The 14987-nt window shown below is 40.4% G+C and overlaps 1 protein-coding gene across 13 annotated transcripts in view; it reads right to left on the bottom strand.

Moving 5' to 3' along the window:
• Positions 1-650: 650 nt before the first annotated feature.
• The window catches only part of TNRC6B (trinucleotide repeat containing adaptor 6B), a 233827-nt gene continuing 219490 nt past the window's right edge, over positions 651-14987 (bottom strand). For all 13 annotated transcript variants that reach the window (XM_043543759.1, XM_043543761.1, XM_043543765.1 and 10 more), the window contains one exon: positions 651-14677. In XM_043543759.1, coding sequence (XP_043399694.1) covers positions 14290-14677 — 388 coding nt within the window. In that variant the 3' untranslated portion in view covers positions 651-14289. The remainder of the gene's footprint in view (positions 14678-14987) is intronic.

Raw genomic sequence — 14987 nt, 5'->3', positions numbered from 1 at the left:
ATTTGCTATGCAGAAGAAAAATGCTGCTTTTAACTATCTTAATTTAAATGAAACAAGGACAGTTTCCTTACCTTGTCAATTTTTTTTTTAAAACTTTTCCTTTATTTTGCTGTTAATTTACATTTAACAGGACTGTATTTGTGCTGTGCGTGTGCGTGTGTGTATCTTGGCTGCTGCCCGATTGCCTACTTCCAGTTCCAAAAGATATGTTCATAACTCTGGTGTTTGTAACTCTGAGGTTCTACTGCATGGGCCAAATTTTGTTTGTAATTCCCACTTGAACTCAATGGGACTATCTGCATGAGCAAAGACAGGATTTGGTCCTGAGTCTTTAGTTTTCTGGAAATCCTCCCTGAAACTGCTGTTGTGCTTCTCTGAAAGCACCCCACATTGGGCTGGGCTGGTCACTCAGAGGCACATCTTTTCTACAGTATACCTAGTTTTGTATTTTGTTTCCATGACTGTTCTGAGACCTTTATAGTCTGAGGAACTAGATTAGGCTTCCTTTTTCTCCTAAACAAACTGAAGATTTGCCAGGGGGATGTAAACTCCTGTGTTGGGGTAGCGAGGTAGAGAACAGAAAACCGCCCCCCACTCCCAACAAGACAGAATGGCCAGTTGGCAGAATAACTTGACGAGATACCACAGTATTAAATGCTTAGCAGCCAAACACATTTATTAGTCTCTTTTTCCAGGAACCCAAAAATATTTTGTAGTTATAATGTAAGCAACTGAGTTGCACATAATACAATCATATCTTTAAAAAACATAAAAATAAAATAAAAACAAAAAAGCTGTTTAAAAGCCCAAAAAAACCTTCAGAAAACTTATATATGTATTACACCATCTCTCAGTTTCAATGAAATGACGACGACTTAATTCCTTATTACTCTTAATTTGTCACACTCCAATAAAACATCACCCTTTTGTTTGTTTTTTTGAAATCCAGCATGAGAAATACAGTACCTGCTATGGCAAAAAATACACATAAAATGCAACATTTCAGCTTATTTGTACATTAGTAGAGTTTAAACATTTTATTGTTTTTTAAGTGAACCAGTGATTTTAAGTACCACTATACTAAAAGTAAAATAAAAATACAGAAGAGGAGGAGAAGGGGGGCAGCCTGCCATACAAAAGCACCTCAAAGTGCTGAGTTTCTGTGTCCATGGAAAACCACTAGGATATTCAAACACCAGGGTGTATGGATGGGAATTAAGATGAAACCTGGGCACGAAAGGAATTGTGTCACCTCCTCTCTATTCTCCCTTGTCGGCTTTCTTTGCTGCCCATCCGGGGGGAGGGGGAGGTTGGGGGAAGAAACCAGAATTAAAATAGTTTTTAATAAAGAAAGCTATTTCAAGTATAAGAAAAAAAAACACTCATAGGTAACTTGCAAAGAGCATCAATACGCGCATCCACTATTTTTATTATTACGTCTGCTCATGGGGGACAGTGTTTCAGCAAGAGGGCTTTAGCTGTACCTTCCTGTTACCTTATTTATGTGCAAAGTACGAAAGCTGCCTTTTCTAATCCAGCAGTTTTGGACATCAGTGATTATCCACTCTGCACTTACTTATTTATTTAAAGGAAGGAGAGAGGAAAGGGAAACTATTTTAGAAACACGGCTAGATTAAGTTAACCTCTTCCTCCATTCTTCCTCAAGACACACCCTCTCCCCCATTACCTGACTTGATTGTTAGCAATGAGGAAAACTTCACCAAGCCTGGGATGCCCACCATTAGCCAGTTTCCTGATCAGGTAGAAAGCATTTGTCTTTGTAAACATAGCTCCTTAGTTAGGTCTGTGGATTTCAAAGCAGCATTTCATGTTTCCATCGAAATGGTGGAATCTAAAATAGTTTGGAACCATTCCCCACCATTTGCTTTCCTCACCCCCTCAACCCTTCCCCCCCAAAAAGGTTGTTTTTGGTATTTATTTGGTTCTTTTGGGAAAAGACATAACATTTAATTAACAAGTAAACAGTGCAGAGTTACCATCAGCAGAGCTATGCAATGTTTGTTCTGTTTTCGGTATAGGAAGGAAAGAACACCACATCTGTTAGATATTCTGCACCTCAGAAATTGTGTGCAATTGCACGCAAATTTTAGGGGCACCTGGGCATCATTTCACTTTTGTTCTTTGTGGAATCACTGGACAGATTTCACTTGTGTGCTGGCAGAGGTGGAGAGGGTGACATAGGGCAGCAGTGAAGAGATGATCCTAAGGCCACAGGGAGCAATCCAACGGACGGAAAGGGCCAGTGAAGTGTCAGAAAGGAAGGCTTCAAATACAGAACTGAAACCAAATCTCAAGATTTCCAAGACCAAATTCCAAAGGCATGGGCTCATATGCACATCCCTGAGACACTCATCTACGACAGAAGAAACTGACCACAACATGACTGGAGAGGGGAGAAAGTATCAGAGGTTCCCTGACAGCTGTGGGATTTACCCAACAAAGACCTCTTCCTCCACCTACCCTCTCAGAGATTCTAGGTGAGCTGTAAGGCATATACATAAGCAGCATCTACTACTGAATGTCATGCTCTCTGTTTCAATGTACTATTGGTATATGATGGCTTCTGTGTATTAGGGACAAGGTGACACCCTATTTGAAGTGGCAGTATAACAACACTTTCATAAATTATGGGGACTACACTGTCCTCTATTCCTAGAGCAGCATAAAGTGACAAGGCTCTTCATTTTACAATCCCCACGAGATCTACAAGATACTACTCCCTTCCTGAAGGCAGGAAGAGATGCGTCCATGGAGGGATGACACTTCACCACCCAATGTCTGTTTAAAGGCAGGGAAAAGATGACACACTGCATCCAATTTAAAGATCTGGTGGAAGAGGAGGAAAGCTGCAAGTACATCAATCCAACCAGGTTCAATGTCTGCTTAAAAGAATGGGCTTGTGACCTATAGCAAAAACAGCATTACTGCATATGTAAGGCAGGGGAGGAGCCTGATAGAAAGGGGAAGGAGAAAGTAAGCAATATGGATGGTTTAAGCTCTCCATTGACTTCTGCTTAGCGAAGTCATTTAGGATCTAGATTTTTTTGATGGCTTGAACATAGAAGTGTTATAGGTTCCCCCGATCCCACCCCAAGCAAACAATGTTAAGAATGAGTTATCTTGCTGTTAAAACTCATAATACTTATATAGTGCTTTTCATCTTCAAAGCACTTTACAGACAAGAACTCGCTAATCCTCACAAAACCCCTGTGAGGTAGGTTAGTATTAATATCGCCATTGTACAGATGAAAAAACTGAGGCAGAGAAGTTAAGTGACTTGCCCAAGGCTAAGAGAGGAAGAATAAGAGCCAGGATTAGAATTAAAGAGTTCCAGGCTCTCAGTCCTGTGCTCAAACCACTAATCTAAACCTCTCTCCCAGGAGGAGATCTAAGAAGCGGATAAGCCCACCAAGGTTGGAAGAGAACACAGGGCTTAAAAGGTTACATTAAAAAGGGAAATGTACCATGAGGTATTTTGTGATGAAGAATTGAAACTTCAGGATTTTTTTTATTTTTAAAAGGCAATCCAACAGAGTGGAACCCTGATAAGATCACATCTGTAAGGCAGGCACAGATGTGAGGAGAGTGTCATCATCAAGTCTATTACTCATTACAGTACTGCGAACGTCAACAAAAAATAAAATTGCTGCATGAAAAACACTGAATACAGGCAAGATAATCTCTCAGTTATGATACTGTTATCTACGATAATGCCAAGGGTAATTAATGCAGGTACCATGGTTCACCATGGGCAAGGGAAAGTCAAGTCAACACAAGGCTCCTATTAAGACAATGAAGAGGGCAGTGAGATTTACATTTTTCTACGAGGAGACCACTCCAAGAAGCCCACTGAGCTCCAGGTACACGTGTAAGTGACAAAATCAACTGCATTTTGGGGGTGAGAACGTGAAGCCACTTCCCAGTACACAAGGCTAATTTCTTTAATTTAGATGGCTTTATCTACATTAGTTTTTGTTCCCTAAAATTTTCCATCACTACCACCACCGCTACATCACCAGTGGTGGCACTAGTATAGACAAGGTATTGGTGGTTACTAGTGTTTTAACTGCCAAGTTCTCCTACACCTGCTCTGATCAGGGCTAGAAGATAAGTTAGCTACAACACCAGCACCCGATCTGTAATAGTGCTCCCACCCACTAGAGCTGCAACAGAGATAGCAACAGTGGCAATTTGAGGAAAAGGTTCACGTAGACAGTTTATGAGTAAAGAGCAGTTGTGTTCCAATTCTCCTAAGAGAGTGGCTGTTTTAATGGAAAGTGAGTAGGTAAATCCCAAAAGACAGTGCCTGAGGCACTCTGTTTCCTGAGCTTGAAAGAGGCCTTAACACAGAAGGTGGTCAAATCATTTTCCAGGAACGTTGGGGTCTCATGTCACACTGTTGGCCCTTGGTTAACACTGCATGGCTAGAATTCACAATCCTGCAGAATTTGAGTTGGATTTTGGAATCAATCTTAACTGAATTCTCCAAAACTGTCTAGTTATCAAAACTGCCGACTTCTGAAAAGAGAAGACGTTCCCAAGAGTCTCTTTCTCTTTCGAAGTCATCACTCTGTCTCCTTCCCTCCACACCAACATGGATGCACCATGGACACAGAAACTGCTGAACAGTTTAGCAAAGCTACCTCTTCTTCCCCTACATCCTCCCAGCAGAATGCATAGTTTACAATTCACTTACAAAATAAAGAAGCAATGCTGACCACATATGGGACCTTTTTTTTTTTTTTTTTTTTTGGAAAAAGAAAAAAAAACCTCTTCTTAAGTTCAGTATCAAAATTCACATTTGCATAATAATACATTTCAAGGCCATTAGAGAGGAATGAGAGCGAAGCAAAGAAAGCTGCAGCGTCTCTCCTCCCTTTGTCTTCCTGAATGGAGCTGAAGGATCCCACAAGGAGTTTCTTTTCGGGGTGAGGACTGAAAGGGGCTAATGCAACAGCTCTTGCACACCTCAGATTTGGGGTGAAGAGGTGGAATAATAGGGAAAAACAAATGGAAGGAGACACTGTAGATTCCCATGTTTAGCTACAAACAGCTTAGAAGAAACAAAAAATTACTTCAGACTTTTTTCTTTTCTTTTTTAAACACTTCTACCTCACCATTTCAAAAACATTGTTTTATTCTTGTAATACCCTGTTAATTTAAATGGCAACGTTCAATGTGCTGGAAGTTGAAGGGGTGAAAAAAATATAAATTTTCCTGTTTCTCTCATTAGGACATGGAAAGAAAGGGTAAAAGTGTGCCTATACCCACAAATTGCAGAAGCTACAAAACACCTTCTTCTCTACATGCATAAATGTGTCTCAAATATCACTGTTTCAATTCTCCAGTGCTTACAAAAAATTAAAGCAAGCCACACACACACAAACAAAAGAGAAGCTACATAATACAAATATAAATTCAACCTGCAACTGCGGACTAGCCTAAAACTATCATCAGCTTCTGTGCATCATGTCATGTCCCTTCCCACATCCCAAACCTCTACACCACTTACGATTACTAGTGTAGATACTAGTGCTAGTGTAGATACTAGCCCAAAGATGCTACTTCTTGAAAGGGACCAGTGGGCTGGCATCTTTATATTTGACCTCTTGAAAGAGTGAATTGACCATTGTCTCCCTCCTCCAGCCCAAGTAGTCTCCTTAGACAGTCACTGTACTCACAAAGGCACATTCATAAATACCACATTTAAGTTACTGCTTGTAAAAACAACAAAGAGGGGAAAATGTTAAGCGCTTATACCCCAATCCATCCCTACTGACCCAGCAAGAAGCATCACATAACGTATCACTTGGTGAGACACCGCTCTCTACCTTCAGAAGGTACATATTTCTTAAAGAAGTTTTCCAACACCCCATTTTTTGTCGTTGCATAAATGAACGCTTTTTTCCATTTTTGGCTTACATGTTTTGGAATACAGCACACCCCCAATATAAAGCTCTGTTGTAAGGCTACCCCCTAAAGTAAGGCTGTTCTATCTTGGCTCCCTTTTCCTTCTTCTGCTCCTCCTGCACCTCCCACTAAAAATACAAAACATTCAGCACCTTATATAAGGAGGGTGAGACGATTCTGGAAGGGGTAGGGAAGGGGAAGAAAAGCACTTAATATCATAACCATGTCACTAAAATATCTATTTCCAGCAAGCTGTGCAACCTGCTCTTGCTGCTCAACATTAGTATTAAGAAGGAACCATGTTCATCTAAGGTTGTTTCATCTAAAACATGAGAGAAACTTCCATGTATTTGTCATGGTTAAAAACAGTTAAAAAACTGACATTTTGTTATTTGAATGCATTGATTTGTACTTTAATACCTAAGATGAGGCATTCAGTGCTTAAAAAGAAACACTTCTTGCTAAACACTGCCTCTCTCGTTTGTCCATGCAAACTCTTCCCATCTCCCCTCTTCTCCCTCTGCCCACCAAATAGCCATAGACTGTGCCACAAAGAATACTCAGTGGCTGCCTGGAACAAAACTTTCTACCATTTTATCTGGAGTGCATTGTCTTGTTTTTATAGGAATGGTTGTCAGGGTCAAGTCAAAATTATTGCAACTCTCTGGCTAAGAAAAAAAAAATTCCACCTGGTTTTAACACTGCTGGATGTCCCCATTACTGATTGCCACATGCACAGTGGGAAATGACTCTTTGCTCTGGACACTTAGTTTGCAAGATGCTCTTTTCACAACCCAAGGTTCTGGGAGGTTTTCAGAGAAACTTTCCTGCATACCTTTATAAAAAGCAACACATGCACAAACTCTGGCAGCCTATGAATGTTGCTTTGTTGCATGCCGCTGATTAGGTTACATCTACGTTGGCCTGACAACACAGTTTAAAAAACAGGCTTAGAACCCTACAAGTCTGGAGGCCATTAGAACATTTTCTGTGTCACAGATGGGATCAACCATTTTCCATAATGGGGCTAAAGCACATCCAAGGTTTTAGCAAACCACAGAGCATGGCTGAAGTCCAATCTACACCACAAACCAAACTGTTGTAACGAGGTCCACTGACTCAGTTTTAATAGCAGCATTGTGGACTTTATTGTGGACAAACAGGGTTCTAATATGGCCTAGCCAGTCAGTGTAAAAAGGACTAAACTGTATGGCCTTATCTACTTCAGGGAAATTTTGCCAAAATGTCTCCACTGTTGGTAATACAAGTTCATTTGTGCTGGTGTTTGCAATGGTGGGATATTTTTGCAAAATGTCTGTAGAGGAGACAAAACTTATTAGAACAGTGTTTAAAAGGTTAGTCCCTAGCTAGGGTACAGTTCTAACACTGTTTAGTCCTAGCCACAAGCTCCATTTAGCTACAAGGATTTACGCTAATTTTGCAGAAAATTTTGCACAAGTTTCCCATCATAAACAACACTTGTTCAGCCACACAAGAAACCTTAGTGTTGGTGGACTTCTGGTATTGTAAGCATCATGTCATCTATAGTCTGTTCAGAGCAGGTATAATCAACATGATGCTTAAAATGCCAGAGGCAACAGGTGGCCCCTCTGTGTTGTACTCCCAATGTTACTAACATTACGTGTTGGATTTTTTTTCTTTTTTGAAAAATTAGTGTAGAAAAGGCTGCAGGTTCTGCATATGTTGCTTCAGCTATAAGAGAAAACTCAGTCTTAATAAAATCACACTCTCCTGACAGCATTTTTTAGTTTCTTATACATCATTTCAACTTTGTATTTTTGGAGTATTTTCTGCATTATTATTTTGCATATTTACAGTTAAGGAGACATCCATCCCTGCTATAATGGAATTTTTCCCAGGGCAGATAAAAAAAATCTAACTCCCACCCCAGTCAATCAGTACTTCATATCCTGAGTGACTACCTGCCAAGCACTATAAGAGCATCTCAGAACACTGGAGAAGTCCTGGATTCTGAAGTCACACAGTTTATAGTGAATTTAATATATGCATGGACATGCAGGTGTTCCTGGTTGTATTGGTCGCACTAGAGCTCCACAGCTACAATCTTAAATCCTGATCCTGCAACCTCTTACTTACAAAAATAGCCCTTAATCCTGTGAGTAGCACTTACTCATTCAAGTCAGTGGCACTAACTTGTGAGAGTAAGGATTACTCGTATAAGGGTTTCCTGGATCTGACCCAGAGGGCCAAATGTGGATCTCAGAAGCACATACTGGGCACCCATTAAAGTCAATGGGAGATCCACATGCAAGAGCAAAATCAGACCCAGGAAGAGGGAAAGGCAGCTGAGGGATGAAGGAGGAGAAGATTATTCTACATCAAGGCATGAACAGAGGAGATGTGGCAGCATTTGATGAGGAAGGAGAGCATACACTAAGGAGAAAGTTGGTTTTTTGTTTTTTTTTTTGTTTTTTTTTTTTTACAAAGTGTTACACCAGTCACCTTTGCCAGTTCAAATCCCTGCAATGAAAAACAATATTAAGTAGAAAGACCAAGATTTCTAATGTACTAATTATTAAAAGCTTCAAGATGAATTTTTTTTAAAAAGAGATCAACTTAATACAAAGGCTGAATTGTTCTCTAATATTGGAGTCTACTGAAAACAACCTGTTTATACTTCAGAGTAAAATGTGTTTGGCTTAAGGTCCCTGTTCAGTACATAAATTCTTCTGTTTAACCTGAACATCAGAAAGCCAAAGTCTATGAAAAAGTTCACACCATTTGATTGTAGAGGTCCTCTACAAAAAGTGGAAAAAAGTGTCCAGAAAAGCACAGGCATACTGGAAAAGACAAAGTCTTCCCAAACGGCATCCAGTTCAAGAAATTAAATCTTCTTTCCACCAGAAGTGGTGTTAGATTTTAAAACTTCTTACTTTGCTTTTGTTTCTCATTTTGCATACTAGAAATCTTCACTGTAACTTTTATTAAAGTTACTATGGCAGGAGGGAGAAAGGAAGAAGGGCTCAAACCCATCTAATTCAGAGAATAAGCCTACAGACAATTCAGGCAACATTCAGGGGGAGAAGGGGAAGCAGCTGGTACTGGAGCAGAATTTATAGAAAACAGAACGTAAAAAGGAAAAAAAACCGCTAAAATGTAATTAGAAGAACTAAAATAGTGGAGGATTAAAACAAAGGAGACAGGAAATCAGGAAGAAAGGAATAATAATTGAGACATGTATGTGTTTAGATTATATGGCCATGAGGAGCAAGAATCAAGAACAGAACTGCTACAAGGTGCTTTCTTTGTTTCTTCATGAACATCTTGGGAAACTCAAGATGTGTTTGAGACTAACTGGAAGGACTTGACATTTGACCGCAACTGGCAGCGGAGGTTTATAATCTATTCCAAGATGTGCCCTTTCCACCTCTTCTTACAAACTTTTCCTAGTTTTCTTTTCATGGTGTTCATGTGAAACAACGTTAGCAGCAACTGGCACATTTTTCCTGACCCGGATAGTCAAAAATGCCTCCTCGAGAACAGTGTTCCAAAACCAGACCTACTCAGTACCAAATCCTGAAATCCTGCTTGCCTCTTTCATGCTCTGACATCAAATAGACCTGCTTGCTTGAGACAGGCAAGCCATATTTGGCCTGTAGGAGAGTGCTGTCTGGCTAGCACGGCCCTCCAAAATTATTGTTCACAATGGTCAGGAAAACCATTATAGAACCAAGCTAGTGACACAGTGATTAGACAAGTATTACTTGCATGGTTTCAACTATAGATTTGGACAGGAACAAAATTGACAACTAAATAGAGTGGGAAATGGGAGGCATTAAAGTACCTCAAGCAACTTATAAATTGATGACTCAAGATACAAGTGCCTAAGATAAAGCCTTCACCGAGTTCAGGGATTGGGGTGTTTTTGGAGAGGGGAAGGATGCTCTTATGAAATAACACAGCCAAAGATTCAGTGCTCTAACCTCTTAGTAGTCATCAGCCATGGCTGTTGCCAAGGGACTGTAGCAAAGGCCTTGGTTCTTTTTCACTAAGTCCTACCATTTTCTGTTCTTAGGACACTGCCAATTGGTAAAGCACAGCCTCTGGCAAAGCATTCAGATAAATATCTTCCCCCCAATTTAAAAAAAGAGCAAACAAACAAAAGAATCCCTCTCTACTGGCCAATCACACTACGATTTTCCAAATTAACTTGGTGTATTGTTTTTAACGCACTTACATGCACACACCTGCAGGAAGAATGCAACACAGAAACAGAGCACAACTGAAGTGATAGGAGAGAAATTTGGCATTTGATTTTTCAAATCATAAAAAGCATTCTTACCTTTTCTGTTATGTAACTCACTGCATGGCATGCCTTTGCAACAGGCTCATTTTGTTTTAAGAGCAGGTGCATTCGTTTTCATGGAGTGACTGAACTCCATATGCCTCCTTTTGCAGAATGTGTGGGTATATGTACAAAGGCACTAAAGTGGCTTGTGGTTTCAGCCTAAAAACTTCACGCAGGTTAAGCCCCTCTCCCTTACTGATGGGAGACAGGAGTTATCCATCCCAACACTGAGATCAGCAAAGTTGTTCTCAGGGCTGAGAGTCCTGACAGCTGGCACCTGTGGGGTCAGCAGGAGAGCTTAAATATTCCCCTAAAAAAACCCTAAAACTAAAGTACATTTCTGGGTGAGAGACAAAGAAAAGCAAGCAGCAAATCTTCAAAATGGGGATTATCATTGACTAAGGGGTAGTTGGAAACTTAAAAATAATCACTTTTGTTCTCTAATGTACATTTCACAGGAGACTTTCAAATTCTCTCCCCTCTTGATCATTTTCTGTATTAAAAAGGAGACAAGATACAACTGCTCCATTGCTAGGATATTCCATACGTATGGGTTAGGTTTACAGTTTTCTTTTTTTAAAAAAGGTGCTTGGAGGGATATTTCAGTCTAATTTTCATTGCAAAAGAACTAAGTGATTATATTTCCATTAATACATTTCTCTCCCCTGCCCATGCAACTGTACCCACATGAGACTAACAACGCTCTACAAAGAATAACCCTTCTTCTGCCACAACTTGGTTTTTAAGAATACACTGAATTTCTGTTGCTGTTACTGAATTTGTTGTAATTATTATTTTTTACAGTCTTTAAAATGCTTGATCCCCAGTAATGACAGTAACATTTGGAGATGTTTCTGCTTTTTAATTTTTTTAAAGTAAAAACTTTCAAAGTTTTTGAAGATTCAGGAACTTGTAAAAGTTTATCAACAGGAAAGAAACAGCCATCTATCTAGGATAAGATAAGGTTAAATAAACCATCTGCAAAAACTGGCTTCCTACCCTAGAATTCCTGAGAAAGCTTGCAAATTTAAAGCAGGAAAATAAATGTAAAAACAAACAACACTGTTAAATGCTCCCAGAGTTAGTCTTCATCTAATATATATGCATGCATGCATGCGTGCACTTTTTGGTCTTTTGTGTGTGTAAGTTTTAATTTTTTTTCTCTTTAAGCTTACTATGGAAGAACATTTTAGCTTTTCATTTTTAAATATTTCAAATCCCTCATTATGTCTTGTAAACAAGAGGGGCTCTAGCACCCGGCTTTCACCGTAGTATCGCAATGAACTCAACTAACCCAAAGTGCAGGTAAAGGGACCTTAGGGCAGGTTGGGAGAGAGAAGTGAGGGGGTGGGAACACAGCAGTGAACCAGCATGGGCAAGTCACGTGACAGAATGGATACTGGCTTATTCAGGCCATCATAGATGCTTCATTGGAAAGTACTGCTGGCACAGGGCTTTTCTCTCTCCTGCATCTCTGTGCATGGCTGCTCTTCATATTGAGGCTACTAAAGACAACATAGCTCTGCCTGGGGGGAGGGAACAAACCTAACTGGTAGGAGTTGGAAGAAAAACATTTTGCTTCAATGTGTATGGTGGGATGGAGGAGAGAGCACAGTAAAAAAAAACCGAACCAAAAACAAACACAAAAAATAATATTCAAAAAAGGACCAGATAGTATGTTGCAGACTCCAGTTTACACACACACACACACACACACTTTGCATATGAATCTATAGGTATATGTAGATGTAGCATTCCCCTCAGTCAGCCATCAATGTCGCACTGGGTTTACACAGATATGGCAATTTTAAAAAGTCACAGAATTCCCCTACCTTTCTCTCTCACTCTCTCTCTCTCTCACACACATACACATACTTTGAGTTTGCTTTTTCCATTCCCCCCAATGCTTAAGGAGTTAAATACATTAGACACTATTGTATCCTTCAGTGAAAATGCTAAAGAAAAGCTATTCCCCTCCCCTCCCCGTACAGTTAATAAGGACAAGAGAGGTACGTTCCCATTCAAGGTTGGAATGGGTAGGTATTTGCTGGTACAGAATGTCAGCACTTTATGCTAAACAGTGTAACACAGAGCTTGACACCACCACACTAGTGGTGGCACTTCTGAGAAAAGTACCGGCATCTCTCTTCCCTCTTCTCCCTGCCCCCACAAAATATCTCCCGCTTTGTGTAAAGGGATGTCCCTTCAGGTCTGCTACAGCTCTTCTCACAACAAGCAGTACTGTAACTTTTGTTCCCAGGGCGCACGCTCGCACACACTGGCTATTACTGTGGATTACAGGTCACCCCATCGTGCCCAGAGTACTATTACACTGATGCTCAAAAAATCCCAAACAAATCTTTCGTTAAATACAGAAATTAAAAAGCAACGGTACAGAAAAAGTAAAAACAAAAAAGGTGCAATACTTTAAAAGAAGTCTTTGCTAGTTATACGCCTGCCTAAGCAAAACCACGTACACAGGGGGGAAAACACAACACAGAGAAACAAAAGGAAACATTTGAAGTACACACTGGTTTAAGAACATTCGTAAGTAAACGTTTCTGTCAGTGATGGTCTGGTGCTGTAATACACCAAGGCCTGGCACAGGTAACACTCATCAGGAGGGATGCAGAAAGAAGTTAGCTGCATGTGCTTTCAGGAGATGAAGCAGGCAGGCCAGCAAACTGCTGACACAACTTAGTTTTGTCAGTTTTAATGTAAGCAGTAAATCAACTAAGAGAATAATGGTGGTTGGGCTGGAATTTCAGGGTTTTGATGGATACTTCATGAATGGACATGAATACATGTATACGATTTGGGGGAGGGGTGAGAGACTAATTTTCTAAAGGTACTGAAGACTGCAAGGGACTAGATAAGAACATTGGTTTTAGCCACATATAAACGTGATGTCTTCTATCCTCTGTTTTACCCTCCACAGAAGAAAAAAGAATGGCTTGCATTATAAAACAAACATTCTAGGGTTTACTCATAAAAACCCCACATGCAGACATAAATAAATAAATACACTGCTACTCAAAAGACAACATTGGCTCCCCTTCTCACCAAATCCTTAGGACATGGCAGTGTTTTGCTCTACCACAGGGTCAGAACAAGGGCTAGGAAGCAACAACCCACATTCAATATGATCTGCAAACTTGAATTAGCACCCTACTAAAATTAATTAAAAAAAACAAAGACTTGACAAATTTTAATCCAGCCCAAGAAAATTTTGTTTCAGCCACTGGGACTCCCCCATACTTGTTTTCAGAATCAAGACACACAGATGGCCAGCCAGCCCATAGACCCATCAGCAATGCAGCATTCTGAGACAGCAAGAGAGAGAGAGGGAGAAAATGCACACTCACCAGAAACAAGCACACATGGGCAGTTACATGTGCCAGAACACACTGGTATTTATCAACCAGCCAATCACAAAGTGTTGGGGGTTTTTTGTGGGTGGTTTTTTTTTTGTTTTTTTTTTCATTTTTTTGTTTTGTTTTTAAAGTGAGGCTCCGTCAAGTCTTCCCCTCCCCCCCACCCCTGCAATTCTTTTGAACCCCACCCCACAACCCCACCCAACACGGTAGACCTAAGGACGGAAACACACCCAGTGCAAACAAAGTTAAAAAGCTATTTTTTCAGTATATATGTTTCTTAGCAACAACTTCCGTATAACATGAAAAAGTGAAAAACTAGAAACTAATTTTTTTAATTTTTTGTGTTTAAATTTAAATGGTATGTGTACTTGCTTCACATTGTCTTTCTAAGTTGGCGTTCATGATTCAAGTATTTCAAGAGTGATATGTTCTCTTTTTGGATTCATATTCCAAACGAAAAAACTGAAGTTATATAAGGGAGGCAACTATGTGCTCAGACAGTCTGTCAATGACCCACCTTTTTTTCTCTCTCCGTTTTCTTTTTTCCTTTTAAAAATGTATTTATTGCAAGTTGAAAAAAAACGAAAAGGTCAAGTTAGTGCTGCTGCTGTTCCAAAAAAGGTCACGAGGTCAGAGTTGAAAGTTCTAAGTTCAGATTGAATCCGACCCTCCTCCCAGAAGGTCTCCAGGTAGTAAGGGAGCAGGGCTGCCCATTCTGTGGGGATCCTCTACACTTGGGACCCCCCACAAGCTTGAAGAATAGTTTGGGGGCCCCCACAATGAAGCGCCAGAGAGATCGCCCCCACTGCTGCTGCCACCACTGCTGCTCCACTGCCCAAGCCCTGCTGACCCACCAAAAAGATTCAAAGGAGGTCCAACTGCATCTGTCTGGTTCTGTCCTGTCTCCAGGGATTGCCAGCCTGCTGTGGGTGCACTTGGGGTTGCTGCAGGTGTCGGGGGCTGAGCTTGTGCCAGAAAGCGACTAACCTCCTCATCTGTGGCAAACTCAGCCAGGATGGTAGTGTTTCCCAACACACACCTGGGGGAGGGGAGGGAGAAAAAAGGGTGAACAACGAGAAACAAAGTTCATATAAAAACCAGAGTACATGCACAGGATTCAAAACCTTGGACATGAAATGGCAAAGACTGCCCAAACCAGTAAGGAAATCAGTGGTAGAACTAAGCAAGGGAGGTGGGTGCAGTCATCTCCACATTACCAGTTTAATCAGACTCTGCAGAACCCAAACTTTCTGGTTTTAAAAAAAAAATGACAGTAAGTTTATAGCTCTATTTTCCTGCATTGCAGTGCCCCAAGGAGTAAAGATTACTCAGAAGAGAACAGAACTGAA

This window comes from Chelonia mydas, chromosome 1 (genome assembly GCF_015237465.2).
Source record: "Chelonia mydas isolate rCheMyd1 chromosome 1, rCheMyd1.pri.v2, whole genome shotgun sequence".
NCBI classification, from domain to species: domain Eukaryota; kingdom Metazoa; phylum Chordata; order Testudines; family Cheloniidae; genus Chelonia; species Chelonia mydas.
Note: the sequence above shows the minus strand (reverse complement) of the source record. Positions and strands in the feature narration are given on the sequence as shown.